The 23,593-nt window shown below is 39.1% G+C and overlaps 1 protein-coding gene across 6 annotated transcripts in view; it reads right to left on the reverse strand.

The window, feature by feature from the left end:
• Nucleotides 1-4,708: 4,708 nt before the first annotated feature.
• The window catches only part of LOC149289320 (lymphoid enhancer-binding factor 1-like), a 45,864-nt gene continuing 26,979 nt past the window's right edge, over nucleotides 4,709-23,593 (reverse strand). For 3 of the 6 annotated variants that reach the window (XM_089490663.1, XM_089490664.1, XM_089490662.1), the window contains 6 exons: nucleotides 21,942-22,032; nucleotides 20,155-20,274; nucleotides 19,630-19,792; nucleotides 17,721-17,828; nucleotides 15,896-15,944; nucleotides 14,256-14,293 (listed from right to left, as the gene is read on the reverse strand). In XM_089490663.1, coding sequence (XP_089346789.1) covers nucleotides 14,256-14,293; nucleotides 15,896-15,944; nucleotides 17,721-17,828; nucleotides 19,630-19,792; nucleotides 20,155-20,274; nucleotides 21,942-22,032 — 569 coding nt within the window. Of the gene's footprint in view, nucleotides 4,789-14,255; nucleotides 14,294-15,895; nucleotides 15,945-17,720; nucleotides 17,829-19,629; nucleotides 19,793-20,154; nucleotides 20,285-21,713; nucleotides 21,734-21,873; nucleotides 22,033-23,593 lie in introns of those variants that run through there. The other 3 variants (XM_089490660.1, XM_089490661.1, XM_089490658.1) reach the window with 3 other exon arrangements.

The raw sequence follows: 23,593 nt of genomic DNA on the forward strand, positions 1-23,593 counted from the left end.
CAGAAAAGAAATGCCTACGAACCAAATGACTTAAGGCAAAGGTAACTTGGAATTCTGTGTTCCCTGTGGCTTCTCTGTCTCTAATCGCACCAAGGCACACAGGGGTCAGTCCCTTCATTGCCCAAAGACCATCATTGCATAAAGTGGTAGCGATGAGGATGCTGGGCCCCTGTGCACTTTGTTGCTCATTGGCAACTCAGCAGCATTTGTGGCTACTCCTAAAACTCAAGTCATATTTGGCATTCTGCTTGATCTTTAAGTCTGTGTTCCCGATGCAAGGGAATTATATGCAGTTATGTCCCATGATCAGTGTCACACGGAAAAGAATCAATAACCGAATGCACATTCCGTTGAAAGGGAAAGAGCGTTTTCTGTTTGCGTCACGACAAATGTTCTCTTCATAAATGATGTGATTAAACACTCAGATCTTGGGATTTTTAGGAACCATGAATGATGTCAAAGCAGCACCTTTTAAATAGCACGCCTGACGAGGAAACCTGCTCTGCATTGGCATTGTTGGAGCGTTTTTAAGCCGTGCACTGAGGGCCGGCCCAAGGCAACATGCCGCCTGGGGCGAATTTTAAAATGCCGCCCCCCCCATTATCTACCCTTCCTCTCCCTCCGCCCCCCCCTTGTACTTACCTTTCAGCAGTCTTGCGGCGAGTCTCCCTGTTCGGTCTCGGTGCCGGCTTGTAATGCTGAGCGTCGGAAATCAGCATTACAAGCCGGCACCGAGACCGAACAGGAAGACTCGCCGCAGAGGAGAGAGGGGCGCCGAGTGGGTACTGACAGCTTGGTAAGCGAAAACCACTCGGCGCCCCTTTCTCTCTCTTTCGCTTTTAAAAAAAAAAAAAAGGGCTTCGGGCGGCAAAGTGCCACCCCTTCAAAAGTGCCGCCTGGAGCGGTTGCTCCACTTGGCTCCATTGTCGGGCCGGCCCTGCGTGCACCCACTGTTGCTGAGCACAGGATTGCATTTGCCCTCTCAAAGGAAAATGTTCTTAGATGACCGTAGAGATCATAGTCATGCCTTCTCACCTCCTGAAATCAAGGGAGTAAACTCAACCTGTGCAGATCTACGTCTAGGGAAACTATAGCAGTTTTAAAATGGCACAGACTGCCCGTTGTAGGGTAAAAGGAGCGCAGCTTGCCAGTCATAAGACAAACAAGATGCTGATGGAATGTAGGGCTACACAAGTGGGATGTTCTTCCACTTCATAAACAAAACTAGTTTTGTGAGTTATTCATTACTACAGGCCAATAGTAGTACTATTAGCTGCCACTAGAGGGAATGAATACAATACTAGGTAAATCAGATGTTATTGTGGATCTTTTCATAACCAGGCTCAGTTAAAAATTAAAAATTAAAATAAAAAAGTCAAACACAGCCTTACAAAGTGATGAGATTTGACTGTTTCACTAAGACCTGGAAAGACCACGAGCAGAAGGGAGAACAATAAGTAAGGGCACTGCTATAGCTTCCCTCCTATAGGTGGAACTAGAAAACATAGAATTTGATTGCAGATAAGAACCATTTGGTATATGCATTCAGATTCCTGGGTTGCTGCTAGAAAAATAATGACCAATATGGTGCCTCGATATTAGTGTCAAGAGAAGACTTTAAATTGCATGACAGTCTCATGGTTAAAAAGCAGTGCAGTTCCTGTGATTCTGCTCCTTGGTAAGCAATAGAGCCATGTAACATTAGATAAGACTCGCCAAACTTGGCAAACTTTGACATAGTGACGAGCTAAGCAATATATGGCTATATTGTGTGACAGAATCCCCAATATTTATGCCTTAGGTGTTTTTTGAATGGCATTCGCTGGGTATGCGCTGAATTCTTGTTCTGTCTTTTGTACTTTTTGGTCATTATTATTCTAGCAGCCACCCGGGAAAATGAATACGTGTGCCTTCAATGCTTTTTAGGTTGTGCGCTCCCCTTTGGCAGGGCCGTAGGGAGGGTGAGGCGAGAGAGGCACTCGCCTCGGGCGCAGAATAACCTCAAAACACTGTGGCTCTCATTTTTTGGCCTTCTATTTCTAGCAGGGAGATGTGACTTGTTTTCAAACAACAGATGCTCCAGAGATAGATAGAAACCACAATCCAATGACTACACTCTCGTCACTCAGCCTTGCCATATTTTTAATGAATTAAAAAATATTCTGTAATCTCTAAAATAAAATAAAAAAAATGCAGCAAATGCTATCATGTCAAATTGCACAAAGCAGAAAGGTGAGCAGCATTATTTGTAAATCTTTTTGGCAAATAAATGGTTAAATGGTTAAATTTGTTGTCAAATCTGTCTATATTGGACACTCAACAAATAGCCCTTTTAAACTTTTAAATATTTTTTGTTGTCTTAGTCTTCTACATTTAGCTTTAAAATAGCTATTGCCTGTAGCTAGGGGGGGGATAGTTTCCATTTTAACTTATTCAGCCATTTTCTTGCCAAATGGATCTAAGCAATAACTCTTTTTTTCTTATTTCCAGTTACTGTTTTTGTTTTTTTTGGATCATTGGTAACTTGCAGTGCTTGGCCTCGGTTCGCCATTTCCCAAGCTTTATTCATCACACTTGTGGGTATCATTTGACAGTCAATGAGTTGGCAGGGGCTACTGCCAGGTTTTACGACCACAATGCACTTCATCTCCTGACTTTGCAGTTATATTTGGGTTTATGTCCATTTGTACATTTTTTTTTTAGAACGTCCGGTAAAGATGATGTTTAGTCTTCGCTTTGCGCAGTCAGCTGAGCTTCTTTGAAAAGGTGTTATTTCTGTCTGCTCAGGATGTAACTGAAGCGTTTTGGAAAAGCGGTCAACATTATTATATTCTCTTACCAAGGAAACACTTATTTTGTGTATCACTGTTCCTAAAAAAGGTTTCAATCAACCACAAAGAATGAAAAGAACTGCTTATGTTGAAGAACATAACCCATAGATATTAAATGCGTAGCCTACAGACCCATATAGACCAAAACGTTCATTTACTATGTTAATGTTGGTTCTGTGAAGGCAACTGAATTAAATGATGATTGGGGTTAGTGACACTTAGAGGAACCATACAATTAACAAAATAGGAAATGCTAATTGTCAAACACAAGACTTAATGATGTTTCAGGCTGTGGTCCTAACTTTGTTGTGCAAGAAAACTGTGCCAGATGATACAACACCAGATGGGAAATTAGATTATAGATCTCAATTACCAATTACTCGGTGTCTGGTCCGGTCAACTGTTGCAGAGATGCTTTCACAGACCACTATTATTATTATTGTAACTTTTTTTTTTTGCTAATATCCCAACCTTCGCATTCATCCGAAGCAAGTGGCCTGCTAGACAATACTAGCCCTGTATGTTTGTGTGCATAGAATACTTTGAATACCGGGACGAAAGCCGCCAACTTTACATGTTGCAAGGTGACCAAAAAAAAAAATCAATTCGGACAAATAACATGACATTTTTTTTTATTACAAAGCTTTTTTTTAAAAACATATGCTCAGCACATTAACTTATATTGGAATGACAAAAAAAATTGACATTTTTTGGGTGGCAAAGTCTGTGCCTTGCTATTAAAAAGTGGGATACATCAAAATGTGTTTTTTTTTTCTTCCAAACTGGCATCAAATTCGACTATCGGCTAACAGAAGAAAATACAAAAACAAGTACAATACAGTACAATTTACATCGAAGTGCTGGGCTTTTTTTTCACAATGTAAGGAGGGGAGTACATTGCTCTGTTCTTAAGAAATATGTTGAGTATTTCCAATGGGCAATAAGTCTTATATTAAATAATTATTTGACATAACACAAGAGTCTGAGTACTGGAATTAGTTATTAAAAATAAATGGTCCTTCTAAAACACTTTTGCTGTAAGAGGCACTGTTGTATGATGGAGCCCCTTTGCCAGCAAAAGGGTGAAAGTCTGACACAGCCTGAATACAATGTTTAGAATTTATGACATGTGATGTTAAACCAAACTATCTAATGATCACCTGTTGTACGAAAAGCCTCAGACATATGAACAGCCATTTTGAACACATAGCCATTCAAACAAAATAAAGAGTATACCATGATAATATACCATCTTTTACACATGTGCCAGTCAAGACGGAAGATTAATGTTAAAATATTCATGTTTTCGTGCAATAAGAAAAGCTCTTTTTTTTTTTTGCAAGAAAATGGATTCCACTTTATACCCCTTACTAATAAAATATACATCAACGCTAAAATCTGATATATAAAAGCATTCAAGTCTTATGGAGAATAAACAATACAATGATGAAATACAAAACAAAACAAAAAAAAAGAAACAAAAAAAACAGTTGATCCTTTTGCTGCATTCTTAAATAAAAGAGGTCAGCAAGAGACAGATTGTCTCCTCTTTCTTTATTGTCCAAGGTCAGCACTATGTTTGGTCTGTGGCTGGATTAAATAAGGACCTTCACATACGCACTGATTCCTGCAGGTAGGAAGGCAAGAAAGGTGAGAAATAATAAATGTTTCATCTCTGACGACATCCCAATGTCTTCCTATCCTTCGGGATTTGGGTATAGTAGCATTATGTGAAGACCTGGCAAGTACCAGGGATGCCAGACTCCAGGCAGTGATTGTCTATACGGTACAGTGTCTCTAGCAATGACAGGTCAAGGTCACTGGCAAGGCTCCGTGTGGAATAGCATTGCTGGTTGGTGATGAAGATGTTGTGGAGTTTAACAAGCTTCCATCTCCAGGAGGCCACCTGCTGTTGCTGTCTTTGCTTTACACGTTGAGAATGAATTCTTCTTTCCTCCTTAACAATACAAAGAAACAAGACATTAGTTTGTGTTCCACAATTCTGGAATTATCTAGCAAACAGTGGGTATTATTCACAAGCTATTTTGTAATGGTGTATTATTGCATTCAATGTTTTTTCGGTTTTTTTCCCTACATCCTCAGATGAGGCTCCCATGGATCAACAGAATAAAAATATCACAGTGAGATAACACTGCCATGGAGCCTACCACTGCCTGGTTCTTCCTTATGGGAACATGTTGGGCAGTGTGACTTTTTGCCAACTGGATGAGGTGGCACTACTTTTCCTCCTTTATTCCTAATCAAACAAACTCAACAACCACATTGCAGAATTTCATACACGACTAGGGGATTTAATATATCTAAGCACAGAAGACTGTGTTCTTGATGTATTCCTGTGGTTAACCACATACTCGGATGGTTTAATTCTTCTGCATCAAACTGTCCTGTTCAACAAAGAGTATAAGACTAGCGACAAACAAAACAATGACGGGCTAAGACATGTTCTACCATTTTAACTCTTCCTAGCTACATCAAAGAGCCGGCAAATAACCCTCATTATCATTGGAAACTATTTTTCATAATAGCCACATTTTGGCCAAATACCTAAAACAGAAAAAAACCCCATAAAAGAATAATTTATTAAAGAACTATCTTAAAAAGATCATGATACCTATAAAAGGGAGTAAAACCCCCGACTGGTGTTGATTTTGCACCATTTTTTGAAAAGAAAAGTTACTGGATATGTTTATGTTCCTTACATTACAGGAATATTCTAGCTACGCAGACGGAACTGTAGGTATCGCAGCATTTTCCTGCTACCGTGTCTCCAAGCACATGTTACAGGACTAATGGTCCCACAGAGCATGCTTTTTCATTTGCGTTAAACAGAAGCCAAGCAAACTTTTGAGGAATACTAGCAGCAGCACCCTACAGCTTGTGTTTACTTTTGGCCTTTCATCCCCAACGTTCAAAGGGTTTAGTCCAGGTTGCTCTTCCTGGGAAGGTTTTCCTTTCAGCCTTACAAGAAAACACTGGGCTTCCTGTTGAGGAAAGGCCCGGAGGCGCCAGGCCATTAGGTTCACAACAGCCTGATACAAGAGCAGCGATTCAGAGATACTCTCGATTAGGAGCCAGGAATGTCTGCAGCACAGAGAGAACTAAAACGCTACTCAGTTCAGACCATTTCTTCCCTGAGCTGCCTTTGAAGTCTGGAGGTTGTAATAATTATCACAGACCTGTGCCGGCCCTCTGCTCTGTATAAGGGGGTGTGGAGTTGGATGGAATTAAATGACCCCGTGGCAGAGATGCCTAATACATAAGCACACAGATTTGATGAATGTAGAAGTCCGGAAAATTGACAGCGGCATTAAAATGGCTAAAGTGCTGGGTTTTCATAGCTACAGATAAGGTTTCACATGGAAAAAGCTAAACAGTCTAAGCATTGCAGTGATACGACTTCAAGCCAACCAGCCTTTTGCTTTAGGAAAATGCATGTAAAGTTAACTATTGACAGGGAAGTAATAGTTTGTGTTTCTTCATGTTATAGATGTGAAGTGAACACTATGCAGGAACGCACAATTTCATCAGATACTGTTGCACCGGCAAAATGTTGCAATATCATTTGATAAGCAATGGTGAAAGACCATGTCCACCGTTAATTTACCTAATGTTACTACTAGTGTGACTGACTGTAGCACCTGGGGCAAGATTGGAGGTCCTACTCTGCACTGAACTCACAGGTCCAGGCTGCTCAAGTGCACCCCTCAGCTTGTGGTGCCTGGGGCAGCTGCCCATATTGCCCCATGGATGTTACAGCCCAGGGCTGAGGCGACTGGCACTTGCATATGGGCTGTGTTAGAGAAATAGAGAAGCAGTATAGATGACAGTCTGATCAGGAATGAAACATGGGATGAGAGAAATGGGAAGTGCCTGGTGAAGGAGACAAGACACCTATTTTTGTCAGTTTATACCGTACTAAACGCTGACTTCTCCTGACTGGATCTGAGAAGATGTGAGAATAAGTGCGGAGTGCTTACTAAACGTGTGATTAATAGTTCAGATAAAATGCCCTTTAAAAGTATCCATCAACAAAGATAGTTTCAGCTGCTAATGAGTCGCTGTCTCCATTGCAATTTGGCTTCACTGATCAACACTCTCTACTTCTGAGGGGGATATTGTTTACATGTCCAAAAGTGAAAATTATTTTTAGTAATAAGGTGAGACAGGCTAGGCCAACCACATGTCTCATCTGTGTTAGCACTCAGAGGGTTAAAACAGCTACATAATTAAATAAAGAAATATATATACTCATTTCTAGTAAATAATCTTCTGGATTATAAACCGGTCAACATGGACATCACAACCCTGCATTCATTTTATCTACGTGCAAATAGGAATTACCCTATAGACTGTGTAAAACACCGCATTAAGAGTTGGCACATTCTATTCATTTATGAATTGTGTGGTCCTATATAATATTAAATAAACATCTGTAGTCAGACTCGAATAAATGTGGTCAGTGCAAAGGTCAATGGAGTGGGTAGAAACGACCTCGCATGACTGGGGTAGGTTTCTTCTCCAGGTTTATTAAGCTGTCAACACCAGAAACAAACACCAGTTTGTGCGGCAAAGCACAAATAGTTTTGTTCTCTCCATTCTTTTTTTGACATTTTGGCAGGATGGGGTTATCATCTGAAATGAATTTGCATCTATTTTGAGGGTTACTTACTGATTTTAATTATAGAAAAATTCCACATAATGCTTTGATGCAAACGGACCCAACAGTGTTGCCGACTAAGATGCACAGTGCATTACAACCCGCGGGAAGGCTGAACGAGGAGCACCACTGGGAGAAATCACTGTGGCACCATTTTTGCAGACAAAAAAAAGGTTAAATCAGGATCCTTTTCATGAAACCACAGGCATGCACCAAGCAGAATGAGCACAGCCCACATCTGAGACTTCACTGGGGGCTTTTCGCAGACGTCTTGCCAAGCCAGGCATGCCGCTGCACAGCCCCATCCACAAGCAAAGTCGGCACAATCAAAGGCTGCAATTACAGCACCCTAGCTGTGGCTGAGCTTCAAAGAAAGTGCTGCAAGTCACATTTTACATATGTGAAGTCCTAGGCTCCATGCTCAATAAAAGCAACTGTGTACTTATTATTTTTACTCCGTATTTAATGTTACTTTTGTGAGTTTACTGCTAAAACCACAATAGATACCCAGGGCAAGCTTCGATGCCTTTTCAAGCTTCGACTCTTTTGTTTAAAACACTCCAAAGCTGCGCTGAAATTGGAGAAACAAGTCTCTAAGCTATTTGGGGTTTTTTTGTTCCAGTTTGCAAAGAAATATTGGACTTTTTCGGGTTGAACAAAAAGTATTACAAGAAAAATGGGAAAAGGCATCTGACAAAGACAACACAGCCAGAATTAAATGAGGGGCCTTGAATAACAGGGAAATGCCTCGCTCCAAAACTAAGGCACGCTCTACTCTCTTTCTTTCCAAATCGGGGTTAGCAATCGCCCTCAAAGAGGCCACCAAATGATAGTTTTAAGTAAAACATTTCAAACTCATTTTTATTCTCTTCCTTGACAGCTAAAATGTCTAATTCCAATTTCCTACAGCACAAATAACAAGAATAAATGGTTATTCCCTGCCAACATCCTTCTAACCATGGCCACTATAAAGCTTTGCATGCCGCACAAATTAAGTGTAATAAACCATAAAGCACTATGCGGCAGCTGTTTAAGCTCCAAACTGTGCGATTTTAAAACCAAAACCGCACAATTTAATACAGGGATATGCTCCAAGCTATTCTGTAGACCAGGACACCACATTGTGATGGGAGTATATGCAAAGGTTTGAAAATAACAAGATGCGCATCCAGCACAGACATCACCGGGGATCCTAGTGACTAATTATTTCATAGAATGATGCGTAAGTATGGAACAAATCATAGGGTTCTTACAAAAATGGCATTCTGTTATAATCTTTGAGAACACAGGGATCCAAAGCACTGAACCTATTAATTTCAGAATACTCTGTCCTATCTTTTAAAAAGAGATATTACATTGGGAGATAATCTAAAACATCCTCCATCATCCATAAATGGAATAATAGCAAATCAAACAATTACTTAAGGAACAAACCACAAGCTGTGTAATTACATAGGACTATAGAACTAACAAGGTTCATCTTTCTCCAGTGAGACAGATGTGCGTATGTGTATGTAGCTGCATGGGGTGCAGTACCACTGTGTTTTGGTTGGCACCATTTTCCATGCCCTCCTCTGCTTTACAAATCCTCACAAAGTCTCCTTCTGCCCAAACAGAGTAGGACTCAATTTAATATGACCTATGCGCATGGTGCAGTCGTGTTTGGAACATGTGACCCATTGTCTTGGGTGCAATAACATTACCTTGTCCCCTCTATATTAGTGTGTTACTAAATGCCTAGAGGTGCCGTCTTCCTTCTTCGAAGACGATCAGCATTTTTATGTTAAATGAGAATGTTTATTGTCTCTAACATGTTTGGTAGACACACATTAAAAGTAAGCTCTTATCCACATAACATAGTGCTCTATTTGAACTTGTAATGTGTCTCATCTAAGTGTGACTCTAAAAAAAGCCTACTCTAAATTATGGAAAATCCACATCAGCGGAATTCGACCAAACAATCACAGTGCGACATTTAATACAATGACTTTGATCAGAAGTATGAATGGATTTAGCTCTGATACAGATAACAGTTATTTTAATTATTTGAGCTAAATAACATCTTCAAGGTAACGTGACCCTGGCATTTTTTTTTTGGTATACACAATGCTAGCCCAAGGGACATGGAGTGATCGCCCTACCAGGCCAGCGAGAATTCTTTATGAAGGATTGGCTCCTTCTTGGAGGCAGGTGTTCAGGGAGGTCACATAATGTGATGTTACATGATTCCACATTACTAGAGGTTATGAGTTAGCTGTCTGATGGGTGAACTGATGTGTGTATGTGGTAATCTAGTATAAAATGTGTGGGGGGCACCTGACTGTACTTGCCTCCCAGGCCAAAAGGTATCAGCCCTTCCCCAACTAGCACCATGCTTAAATAAGCTTGTGATCCTCCTCAGCCATTTCCATGTTTGTGTTTTTAATGACACAATTTTCTGCTTGTTAGCTAATTATTTTCCCCTCCCAACTGAAATATTTCTGCGCTAATCCTTTTCACTTCCTTTATTATGTCTGCCCTACAAAAAACATACTTAGCTATATTGAATATTAGAAAGAAGATATGTAACTAAACATTCAGATCATATATATGTGTGACACAGATTTTTGTGTAGATTTTGTGCACGGATGGGTCCCTAGGGTGGAGCATTTGGAGAGCAGGGCAGGCCAATGATCCAACTCTAGTTTTTGCAACAGATGGATGTCTGCATGGACCAGACCGAGATCCTCCTGAAGCCTGCATCATGTGCAGACAGAGACATTTAAACAAGGTTGAGTTGAAAAAAGCTCTTTTAAATATTTTAAGGTATTTCTTATATAGAGTAAATGCACTAAGTTTGCCTGTAAACAGAGCAAATGCTCTCTTCCACTGGACCCAATTAAGATTATACCATCATAATTCATTAGTCTATACCAGCCATCAATGCAGGATCAGAGCATATCTGATCTTCCATTAAATTCATTTGCCAATTACATAAATATCTATGAAAATGTCACAAAAGTCACATAAGTAGTCTTGGTAAAGAGCCACCGTCTAGTCACACCTCCGACCACCTTAATGTTGGGCAGTATGTCAGAGTGAAAGGAAATATAATGTGGTAGACAGCTTATACCAGGGTAAGGCAAAGTGCCCGTACAAGGACACCACTGTCTGTGGCAAGGTTGGTGAAGGCCCCTAGAACATCATTAACCTGTCCACCACAGAGCTCAGTAAATGTCCACCATGAGCAATGTTGGTGCCTACTTCACTAATGGGGTATCTCCTGTTATTCTGAGATGACTCCAGACAGCCAGTCTACACACTTTAGAACATACAATAGATGGCCAATTTCTGTGTTGTTTTATGGGACTGGAGCTGAAACCCTGTGCATTGCCAATAGGTGTCAGTATGCTACCAAGAAACCACAAATATAAACTGCCCCTCAAACTACAACTAACCTATTCTTCATTTTGTTGGCTTTACCACATGTGAATCCACGTTGCTGTATGTTGTAGCCAGTGAACCACTCTGAAATCTTGCTTCAATGCTAGCAAACAATACCAGTTCCTGTATGTTTCAAGACGTGTAATGTAAATTATTCCTAAAATGTTGTTGACTTCAATCGATGGCTTTAATGCACATAATAATAAATTGCATACTGAATTTTAAGTACAGTTAGAAACAATATCATTCCTTAGCCAGTATTTATAGCTTGTCACAGGGGAGAACTGCATGTATTTAAATCAAACTTGTTTACTTTCCCTATCATGTGAAATATATACCTTAAATTCGTCCTTCCTGCAAAACATTAACACGTGGCACATTGTGAAGTTCTTATTCAGAACACAAACAACATTTGAAACCATGAACTTTGTTGTTTAACAACTTTTAATAGGACAAGACGATAGTAAAGCTGTCTGGCCTCCAGATGGCTTTATTGATACAAACTGGGCACTTTAAACATATGTTTTAAGTATTCCTTATGAAAATAGGTTGTGAAAATATAGACTATATATGGATTAATTATAAAGCCCTGCTTTGATTTGGAATCAGAGTCTGGAGAAATGCTCTAGACATTTAATCTAAATTGCATAGGTAACAAGCCCTCTTTAACATCACGACAAATCGCTGGTTTTCTGTGTTACGCTTCATAATAACATTCTCGGCCCTTTTTATCCGGCTGTTTATTCTGTCCCTGGCTGTCTAGTCTCCCTCTCTTGTTGGGGAGGTGGTCTAAGGCAGGATGAGACACAAACGATGCCACAGGATAGTAGAATGTGAGAATGCTGAACCTTCTCCAAATGATTGCGGCTAAAGATTCCTTTGTGTTTATGGAACTCATTAAATTACTCAACTAAAACCAGAAATCAGAGAGGAAACTCTCCACCATGATTAAAGACAAATGAAACAATATGAAACTGGCCCTGGGACAACATTTTAAATTACACACTGTGGCCAATATATGGCAAACTGTCAGTAATATGTAGGATATGAGTGGATCACTGGGATTTAACAAACATACAGAATACACTCCCCAAACGTTAGAAAAATTATATATATAGAGGTCAGGATGGAAGTGAGAAGAGAAAAGAACTGGGGCGGGAAGTGAGCACAAAGGAAGACAGTAACAGCAGGAAAGCTGGAGATGTTTGCAAAATATCTAAGATTGATACAGCGTTTCTCTTGTGGACTGGGGTTTTACGGAACTGGATACGTGCCGAGTTTCACTTAGAGTTTATAGCCCCACTGCTATGGATGGTTAGACCTGCTGCATTGCTGCAGAAGTACTCCCTTCCTGCCTCATATAAGGATCAAGAGAAGGGGAGAACTTGGCCATCTGACCTAGGAAGGTCCCATGTAGGTTGTAACAGTAGAAGCAATGAGTGATAGAACTGGTAAAAATATTAGGTATATTTGCCTTTCACAACAATCATAACTTTGAAACACCAAAAAAAGGAGCCATCGAGGAGTCTCATTCCCCTTACTCATTTTTATTATTATTATTGCTTCCACACATTTATGTTCAAATTTCAGCTCACGTTGCCATTCCCAAAAATAATCACTTTCATAATTTCTGTCTGGCACCAATTCTTTTTTTTTTTTTTTTACGGTTATTTCATACATGTTGTGATACTGTCCCTTTAAGTATACAGAAAACAGTAGAACATCCGCACATCAGAATCGCTCACATTCACAGATGGTGCCCAAATGTCAACCACAGGCTCGGTGAAATGTTACCAGTATGGAAACATATTTCAGGGTATTATATTCATGAAAACCAAAGAGAAAGGCCAATTACGCCCAACTTCTCACCCCCTAAAATACGTATGAACGGTTTTGGTGCTGGGATATCCTCCAGAGTCGGTCAACATCGGGGCCTCCGTTGTTACAGGCTTTTAACAGAAGGTTTTTGTCTGGTGGCTGAACAGATGTCTTTATTAAAAGAGGGCACTTTTGCAGAATGACATGTTGCAAGCAGTAAGACCACACAGACCGCCAACAATGGAACGGAGCCAAATGAAAGGAAATGCCTACCATTCTAAAATTCCGTTTATATACCGGGCAAGGGAAGAGACAGCGAGCTTTAACAACTGTACATGAGATTCACAAATGAGCAAATTACCTGCCTGCATCTACAGATACGTGCTGGCTGACTGTGACAGGCAGCAACACGATTTTGGCTGCACCTTTAAGATCTCAGGAGCCAGTGGTCTGGAATCCTACTCAACATTGTAAACATTTCGCTGTAGCCAAAATGGAGGCTCCTTTTAATGTAGTTTGCTGACAAAGTCAAGTTTATTATTGGACTGTTTATCAAAGACTGGCTACAGAACTGAAGTAAAACCAGACCTACTTTCCTCACACCCAAAACAACCCTTCTGAATGCGTTCCTTCATTACCCGTTTTAACACTTTTTCTGCTTTGATCAACATTTTAGTATAAATAAAAACAGCGCTATAAACGAATATAGATAAAACGTGTCTGATTGCCAAGACCTAAGTTTACTTCAGAGAACCCAAAATTTGATATTTTAAACTCTATGGTCATTAGTTTTTGCATCCGCTGAAACGTAAGCTTGGCGCAGGCACCTACCAAGTTCAGTGGCGTTAGGAGATTCTATAAAAAGTTAAACTTGGAAGGAACATGTAGCCAACTGGGTTAAAGTGTTAGGGTCCAGTGACACCTTTTTCTTTCTTTTAGGGATCAGTAAAGCAAATGATGTTGGCTTTAGTTATAACTTTCTTTGTGTGAAATGACAGATTTTACTCTTCCCGACAGATGCTTCTCTTCCAGTCTATGGTGCATACTCCCTATGTACTTTCCTCTGGCTGGAGGGTACAGGAATCTCCTGTATGTGCCGTTGGCATGCTAGCCTACTAAACACGTGAACATGCCATCAAGTGATAAGGGGTGAGGACATGCAACAGGAAGGCTAGCGCGGCTTCAATATTTCACACTTGGTAAATAAGATGATTTTCTTTCTTTAATACTGAATAAAAATATGTATATTGTACCTTTTAGGTATTCATTTAAGTCAGCACACAGCCGGTATAAAAACCACCAAATATATAGATAGTTAGATTTTGATATTTCAATTTAAATAATAAGTAATAGCGTTGCAGTCTTGTTCATTTTAGTAATAAGCAGCAACGTGCTTATCTCTTTAGCCGACAAATGGTTGGTTTATATCAGATGGGAATTTCAGAAAGCATTTTATACCCCATCTTATTGAGACATTAAAGCTAAAGAGATGTTCTTACCATGCTTCAGATGTAGGCTGCTGTCATTCTTGGTGGGCCTGCACCTGTAGAAAATTTTGGTCTTTTAACAAGATTGTAAATTAAATGTTCACACTGTATATTTATCTCTATGTATAGTTTTTGAAATCTTACATATAATGGTTGTTATACCAGCTATTGGGTTGTTTTATACCAATGAGTGATCTGTATACCACGATTTACTGCAATAATTAAACGATACATACTCAAGTAAATGCTGAATATATTTCAAAAATATTTGTTGAATGCACCGTGCTGCCCTGTACTGCTATATTTTAAAATTGCTTCTATAACCAGAGGTTTTTGCAGGCTGTGTTCAAATAATACTGCATGAAGCTTCACATGATCCTCAAAGACCATCTGCAGGTCAATGGACCCCTCTTAATGCATAGCGAGCTTAAACCGCAACTCTCCGGCAAACTCCTGCTTTGACTTTTGAGCCTTTTCCAGTTTTTTGTTAACTTTTTAGCTGTAAGAACCAGAACTAGGAGAAAGCAACTTGAGACAGGTGTATCAAGTAAAAACTATTTTTGGAGGACTAAATATATCAATGGAGATTAAGAAATTGAGAAACCACAAAAGCAGTTGTGGTGCCTAGAAAGTTAGCACATGTTAGGATAAGAAGCTCTGCTACACTCGGGTGTATTTACTGAGTTTAACACATAATTCAATTAGGCGGTCAGTTTGAAGGGCTCATAAGAGAATACCGGCGACAGTGGAAGGGAAAATGGCAATGTACACGGATTGACCTTTGGATAAATGGACAGTCTGACAGCCTTTCACTCTCTCTATCACTCGGCGACTATTCCTTGCCTGCCGTGAGTGGGTTAAGCATTTTGATCTCCACCAAGTGCTGCAGTTGCCAGAACGATGCTTCTCATTCCATGGAAACAAATGTGACTTTCAACCTAGCCGATAACATTACATAATGTTTGGGATCGTTTAACAGCTGCCCGGAAAAATTAACAGTCAATAAATATGACAGGCAGACCAAATGGCCTGGCAGAATAAGAGCAACAGAGGTCAGATCAAGAAGAAAACTTGACATTTCAGAATATTTCCTATTATGTCCAAGGTTTATTGTCACAACGGCAGGGAGGTCGCGTGTGACACTGAACACATCAACACGTTCGCCTACTAGCAACACAAAGAAGCTCATGGCGTATTGCAGCCTACGAATTAAAGCGGGTAACATGCGGCTCAACCTTTCACGCCGGTTTGTTCATTAAACCGTGGCACATGAATGCTGAGGTCTGGCCGTAAATACGTGAATTGGCCTGCACAGCAGACTACATCTCCAGTTTCGTATTGAAGTCAAAGTGAACTCACAGCAAATCTGAACACTCAGCTCAACAACACAAGTAAAAGAGACCAAAATAAACGAGAAATAACATATTGATAGCGTCTCCTGAAGACTGCCTCGAATACAGAATATCTGTTTGGCCTTAATTGAGAGCACGGAGGGAAATCCATAGATACCGTCTACTGGTAATGTTTGTATGGAGGTATAATGGCGTATAAAACAAGCACAAATGCCATGTTGCATTTCATTTGAATGAAGCAGTATCTATTATGGACATTTCCACCTCAAAAAGCTGGAAAACGACATCAGATATTAGAGAACTAACCTGATGTGGATTCCTGAAGCTTTTCTCTCTTTCTCTTCTTCTTTTTACCCTGCAACAGTAAGCGATGTAGTTAGATGTCTATATATGAACAGCCCACCTTTAGGTTTCTGTATTCTAAGGTTCACGGGTCAATTCTGAGTATAAATAACAGACTTCCAGAATAAACTCAGTCCAATAAAAATGCAGTACTTATTCACTTTGTCCTGTTTGCTAACATTTGCCTGTTCGTATGTTTGCTAATCAGATCACGTTCCTTCGGTTCAATAGAGGAAGGATGTCTAAGGAGTAAGCACTGTCACAAGACTATTTCTGTAGCAAAGTCCATACAGAGGTGCTAAGCCGCTCTTTGCTGCATATATCTAGTCTAGTTGAACTAATATTCAATCCTGAACCCAGCTACAATGTATGCATTGGTAATCAATGAAAGCTTCCTTCCAAATCCTATGAAACAACCTTTCTACGTGAAAGACCCGCTGGTTGATGACACAAAGGACCAGTGAAGAAAACAGATTGCTTCCAATTGGTGTAAGTCCTACGGTCCATCATAACAGCCACATAGAAAATTACCAAGTTTTTGTAGGCACATATGGAAATTACATGTGTTTACATTTTTCTGCATATATGGAGCTGCTTCAGAGTTACGACATAAGCAGCATAACCATGTCAGAGAAAAGTTTGCTGACGGGCACGAGGATGATTCCAACAAAGCTACGCTACCTAGTAAATGGTACATGGAAATAAAACCAACTTGAGAAGCACTGAATAAATGGAAATATATACGATCATAAAACTTAATCTTTAATTCATTATTATTAAAACACATCTAGGGGAATAGGTTAAGGGATATCCCACATTTATAAACGAACTAGGAAGAAATCATGGAACAGTATCGTTCAAGAACCTTCAGACAGCGAATTGAACACTAGTATTTATCACGATAAAAAATCGTCGAGTTTCACTGAAAATGCCTCGGCTGTGTCAGGGGAAAACACCTTTGTGGAGAGTCCACTTTTAAAAAGCCCACTTATGATCCTGATCGGAAAAGGAGTGACATTTTATTCCACCCCAATGTTTACAAACAACACCAGGATTCAGTTAGAATAATCATTTGATTATTAGTTAGTTACAGGATCATCATGGAAATGAACCGTGTAAGCACAAGAAAGGTTTGAATACAAAACATTAACGGAAAATTAATTAGGATTTTACCATTCATGTAAGTGAAGTATATTACATGCCCACAGACACTTAATCATACTTAAAACTAGCGTGATTACGATCACTGTGTGTATAATATTTTTTTAATTAATTTATTTTTATAAATAAAAAATACTCAGAAGTAAGGAGTCTACATTACATTTTAAGAAAACCAATAAATCACCTTAATCCTTTCCTTCTTCCTGGCATACTTTACCCTTCTGGCTGTGCAAACATTAATAACACAAAAGCTAGAAGTAGCCTAACAACTAAACCCATGGTTTAAAAAAATGTGAAGGTTTAAGCCAAATTTTTACTTTATCTTGGCTCCTTTGGTTGATTTGCATTGGCTGTTGGAATTTTCAGAAGATGAGGTAAATCTACTTAGATACACCTCATTCCCTATTGCTTACTGACGTCAGTACTTGACTCAGTCAATGAGCCGAGATCGGATGTTGACAGAGAAATCTTCTCGTCCTTCACATGCAACAAGGATGGCTTTTATTGTTTCACAAAATATTTGGGGGGAAAACGTTGTCATCCTTAAAATAAGCCAAAGTTTACTGTCATTTAAATCACAGAAATAGGTAGATTGGGGGTTGGGCAATTGTCCAAAGGAAATACTTACATAGTTGTCTCTTGCAGACCATCCTGGGTAGAGCTGCATGTGTAGCTGCCTTTCCTTGCGGGCTAATTCATAATATTTGGCCTGTTCTTCACGGGACAAAGCATGCCACTAGATGGAAGTGAACAATGTATTAAAATATCTATAAAAGGACAAAGTAATCAAAAACAATGGACACCAAACACTAACATGTTACAGAGACCCCCCCCCCCCAATCAGCTTACTGCTGCCATTTTACCTTGGGCCAGTCTGAGACTGCAGAAGACATAAGTCTACAATGGCTGATCGTTTTGCCTTTATTGCGTTTTCCATTTAACTACATGATGTAGGATATATCTTTAAGGCTTTTAGTAACGTTTTAGGTTGTATATGTCAAATTTAAATGAGATGATCTGAAGACAAGCTTTTTTACAACAATATGATTATAGGGAGCTTCTATTAAATGCGTCAGATACCTGTTTGTCTAAATTAACATACTGCCATTTGCTACACGCTCAATCACAAATCCTTCCAAAAAGTGTCACCATAATCCCTTTTTGTTGCCAGCTTTCCATCAGCCGGTGTGACATATGTGCCTGTGAAGTGAATAGGCCTATGTTGCCATGGAAAATGCTATGGTGGCTGTACAGGTTTTAAGAGAGAAAGGGTTGATAGCCTTAGGCATGGAGATTAGACTTTCGCAAAGGAGAAATAAAAATGCTTATCCCAGTGAACATGCTTCTGGAAAATTTTGAAGTAAAGGTTGAAAAACAAGGAAAAATCTACACAATATAAAGGAAATTATATTTTTTGTGCGTAATTAACACTGATCAATGATCGGTGGCCACGGTACTTGGGATGCACTTGCAACAGCTGTATGACCAAGACATAAGTCAGCAGCTCCTTATCATTAATGTCTTTTTCCCGGTATCTCTGTGAAATGCACCTAATTAGCAGCCGCAGTTATATATCAGATAATAACTGTGCTAACAGCTTTGGCGTAGTGAATATAGATTTATTAAAGGAACATGCATAGCACATGCTAAGGTAGACAACCAGAGACGGGATACAATGATTCATTTCAAACATTCAAAATAAAGAAATAGGTGATTCTATTTAGTGGTGTAAGCATGCTGTACAATCACAATAACCACAAAAATACTTCAGACTTTTTACTTAGCTTCTGTGTGCAATTATTTATCATTTATAATGGACCCTTCTGACAATGCCACTGTGATATATATATATATATATATATATATATATATATATATATATATATATATATATATATATATATATATATATATATATATATATATATATATATATATATATATAATTTAATTTTTTTTGTGTTTCATACAAAAGTCACTTGTGTGATTATGTGATTGCATGAAAGAATGATCTTGTTAATATTAATGTGGAGATAACAATCTGCTATTATTTTAAAGATTGTTATGTATGTATCCCCCCACAGCCCTGTCACTTCCACTGATAACATTGGAAGATTCAATCATTTAAAGGAAAAAAAATCTGTGCATTCTCATTCTGAAAACATGTCCTATACGACCGGGTAGTACTCATTTTAGCGGCCCCCATTTAAAAACCCCAATAATGGCCACTCCTCTGACTATACCCCCAACTAAACCCTCAGACACACCGCCTGTAAGAGTGCCCAGGAAATGGCTTCTCTAAAGGTGGTAATCCCATGGCCGAGGCACAGCCTTTTAAAGAGTGTCCAGGACACGTCTAAACAAAAGATGGCAACTCTATGGTGGATGGTTGAGAGTCTGGAACCTCCTATGTATACAAAACTTTGAATGCCAAGTTGGAGTATCTCTGGCACCCAGTTTCCATAAGTTAAACATTATTTAAAGTCATGGAAGACTTTAGAAGAGGCATCCATGAAATCCAACTTTCCACAACTTACCCGTCTCCCAAGAATCTGGTTGATGGCAGCACTTTCTTTAAGGGTACACTCTGCTACTACATTCGCTCTCATTTCTTTCATATACAACATGAAAGCATTCAGAGGTTTTTTTATGTGAGGTCTTTTTGGCTCCTGCTCCTTTCTCTGATCATGATGAGATTTCCTGAAACAAAATGAAAAATCCAATGAATAAAGCTACAAATTCCATTTAAAGTAACAGGACATTCAATAGGAGAAGCAAAATAATATTTTTATTGAAAATAAACTTTATTGGACACTTGGTCTAATCAGTAAACCCTTGTCTGCTTTTGGCTCTTGGAGTTGGACACCTTGAAACTTTAGATGGTTATATATTACATATTATATGATTCTTATACTACTATGCTAAGTCATGACTCAAGCTGCAGAGAGCCTATGGGATGGAAGGGTATACTATTCAATTTCATGAAGTACTTGAATAGTAGGGATGGCTACTGACACAACCTAATACAAATTAAAGGTGCTGTTACTAAACAAAACACTTACACGTGCATTAGGTCGTCGCTGTGAGGATGTTCTTGTTTAACCTGAGGATTAACAATAGCGGGGTGAGGGATTCCAGTTGCGTGAGGCCCTGAAGGTCCGGGAACCATGTGATGTGAATACCTATATAAACAGAAATAAATGGGTAACAGACTGACGTTTATTAAGAACATACTCAACAAGATGTGAACTAAACAGGGTAAAAGGGGATAATAATAATAATTACTCTTTGATGCCTTTGAACTGCATTTTAAGACCAGTCCAGTCCTACACAAACCACGTATTTATTCAGACGAGTTTTGAATAAATAAGCAATGCTTTATATTTTGAATAGTTAATATCAGGCATATACATGTGGGTTTACGTGGACAGTGTCATCAAAAAGTAAAATTAAGTAATTATTACAGCACTGGCTTGCTTTGCAGAACACTAACAAAAGCCATGTTTACTGTGACAGTCTGGGGAAATCACAACTGCTAACTGGCTGGGTTCAGGATCGATTCAGACATCCAGATCTAAAGTCCGTCATGCGGGTTAGTGGAATAGGTTCTTCATCTAGTGGCTGGGTTCAGGATCGAATCAGACACCAGATCTAATTTTGTGCTACACGGGTTGTGGTCCCAGAAGCAACAAACAGGAGGGCTTTAGAAGATCAGCAGAGTGTTTTCTACAGAAAGCCTCTGACAGCTACGAGGGGGGAATGTAATCATATACATTATTTATTGTAAAACATAAATGATGTGACTGTTCCTTTAACGTAATTATTTTCAAACCCGTAAAACGATATATAGTTTTACAAAATCATTAACTTCTCCTGAGGGCAATAATTATCAGAGCTTATAGTTGATTGAAAAAAGGCACAGCTAGAAAAGAAGAGACCAACAAAGAGAGGTAAGTATTATTGTTTACATGAACACTTTGAACTGCTTAAATTACATTATGTTCCCTTTGATTGGATCTGCTTCCCACTTTGAACTGGATTAACATATTTAAAAGGAATAGTTCAGACAGAATAATTGATTAATTCCTAGCTGACCTGGCTCAATCAATTCAGTTCAAACAAGTTTATTGATTGGCAGATTTCATGTAGAAATGGCTTTAGAAGTTGAAGGCGTCTACGAAGCCATAGACACGACAATCCCTGCACTGAATGAATTATCTTCTAGAAGGGAGAAGTGGGGGGATTAAGATTATTTAGCTATCTGAGACTAAAACAGATTTATTTTTTGGTAAATTACTAAAAAAAAACACAATGTTCTTTTTAGAACAAAGCTACAAGGGAGCTTGCAGCCTAAGAGCAAAAAAATGTCCCCTAATTGTAAAACAGACACTAATAACAGAGGTGTGATAAGTGGGCGTTATTAAACATATGCTGTATAGGTATAAGCCTATCGACCCTTTCAAAACAAGCAGAAGTTTAAAAGTAGAGGACAACAGGCATATCATCTATGACATACCAGAAATTAAAGGGGCAACTAAGGCACTGAAATACTATCTAATAAGTACAGAGCAAAAAAGGAGTAAGATACAGGCTACTTAATACATAAAATCTGTCTCTCCGCCTTGAGGCGGATGTGAAACCCTTCACATACTAAAGTATTTGAGCTCGAGTGGCATTAACGGACACTAATGGCAACAGAAATGTACGCAGCGTAGGCATATTGACAAAATAGATGTCACATTGATTTTAAAAACGTAGAAAAAACCAATAATGCCATGCCTTCCATTTTACTGAAACTGTTTGAGGACAACCCATGTGAGGAACCAGTGGAGGATCCAAAGGAACTTACCAACCAAGAGGTGGTGTCATCTGGCCCACGCTTCCTGGGGATAGCGGGTAGAAGGTAGGTAGATCTGGTGCTTGGGGATGTCTGTGAATGCCTGTCAATGATGCACGGTGTTACACTTTGTATCAAGTACCAGATGTCTCAGTACACAAAAAAGACAAATAATACTTTTTTTTCCAGTGGTGTGCCCGACAACAAACAATCTTAAGCGCAAAAATAAAGTGGTAAGTACTGCTATCTTACCCCCGAAGACATTAATTCCTTCTTAGCCATCAATGGATTAGTCGCTGTCCTCCAGTACTGTTCTATTTTTTGATGGATGAGCAAAAATATACACGAACAGCATGCATAATGCAATAACCATGAGATTTACATTTATAAGGTGCTTAGGCTACTTCTGATCTCTGGTTAACCCTTGTGTTACACAGCCGTTAAAATGGCCCAATGCCAAAAATGGATTATTTTATTTCTAGACCAAAATAAATATTTTTGGTTTGTTTGTTTGATCTGGCTTCTTTTAAGCTTGGACAATCAATTAATATTACACCAAGTATTCAAGAATTACATTTTACAGACAGATTAGGGTTTGCCCCTTAAAACCAACTCCCTTGGGTTGTACAGGGAAAAGAAGTCTCCACATTTGCAACCAGAGAGGATCAGTGGCTAATTATGAATCGTTTTTAGGCTCGTAATGCACGCACATGATATGATTCACTTGGCTCCCAATTGTCACTCTGGCTTCTACTAAGCTTTTCATAAAACTGACGCCTTTGGGCTGCAAGGTCAAGTTGCTATCCATTGGTAGTACTTTTTATAGAACAAAAATGATAAAATTAAAAAAAAAAGAGATCCCTTAAGAATTTACACATCAACTAACAGCCCAGGGATTTGCAAAGCCCTACAACTCAACCAAGTACCTTGCAATAAAAAGCTAATCTCGGTCCTCTGTGGACGCTTGCTTTTCTGTACCATAAACCTCAATGTTATTTCACAAAGAGGAAGGGTAATGGCATTACCAGTATAATTAACCCCTATATTGTTGGATGCTTTCATTTGCTTTGTTTGGAAAGCAGATATCCTATTACCACCTTTTTTTAAATGAAATATTAGCACCAAAAACTTTTTTTTTCAATACAAAAGATCAAAACATAAAACTGAGTTTTGTGTAGTTTGGGAATACTATACAACTGAGGTTCCGCTAAAAAAAAAAATCAACCACAGGAGCATTTTAAGGGAACTTAATTAAAGTCTGCCCAGAAGTCTGTTTCCTGTAGGTAAAGCCTCCGGTTTTATGGCCTAGATCTAGAAACGCCATTAGCGTGAGTTTATTTTTGTGTTTTGTTCTTATCACCTGAGAAATGACCTTAGAGGAAAAAGGTTGCCTAGCGGGAACCGATCAAAAAAAAAGGATGACCACCTGCGGGACGGAAGGTCAGTGAGTAATGAAAAACAGCAGAACCAAGAGGCAGGAAAGCTTGATCAGTATCCAGGTCGAGACTTCCAGAAATTTCAAGAAATCTGCGTTTTACAAGTCGGAGCTTGATTAATTCGCTGCCAAACAGACACACGTACAGTTGTGTGCCGTTAGACATCTTTAGTATGAACTGGGAACAACTGCATATTATCCCATAGAAGAGTGGGTGGTAGGAATGTCA

This window comes from Sceloporus occidentalis, unplaced genomic scaffold (genome assembly GCF_023333645.1).
Source record: "Sceloporus occidentalis isolate IW3139 unplaced genomic scaffold, rSceOcc1.0.p SCAF_46, whole genome shotgun sequence".
NCBI lineage: Eukaryota > Metazoa > Chordata > Lepidosauria > Squamata > Phrynosomatidae > Sceloporus > Sceloporus occidentalis.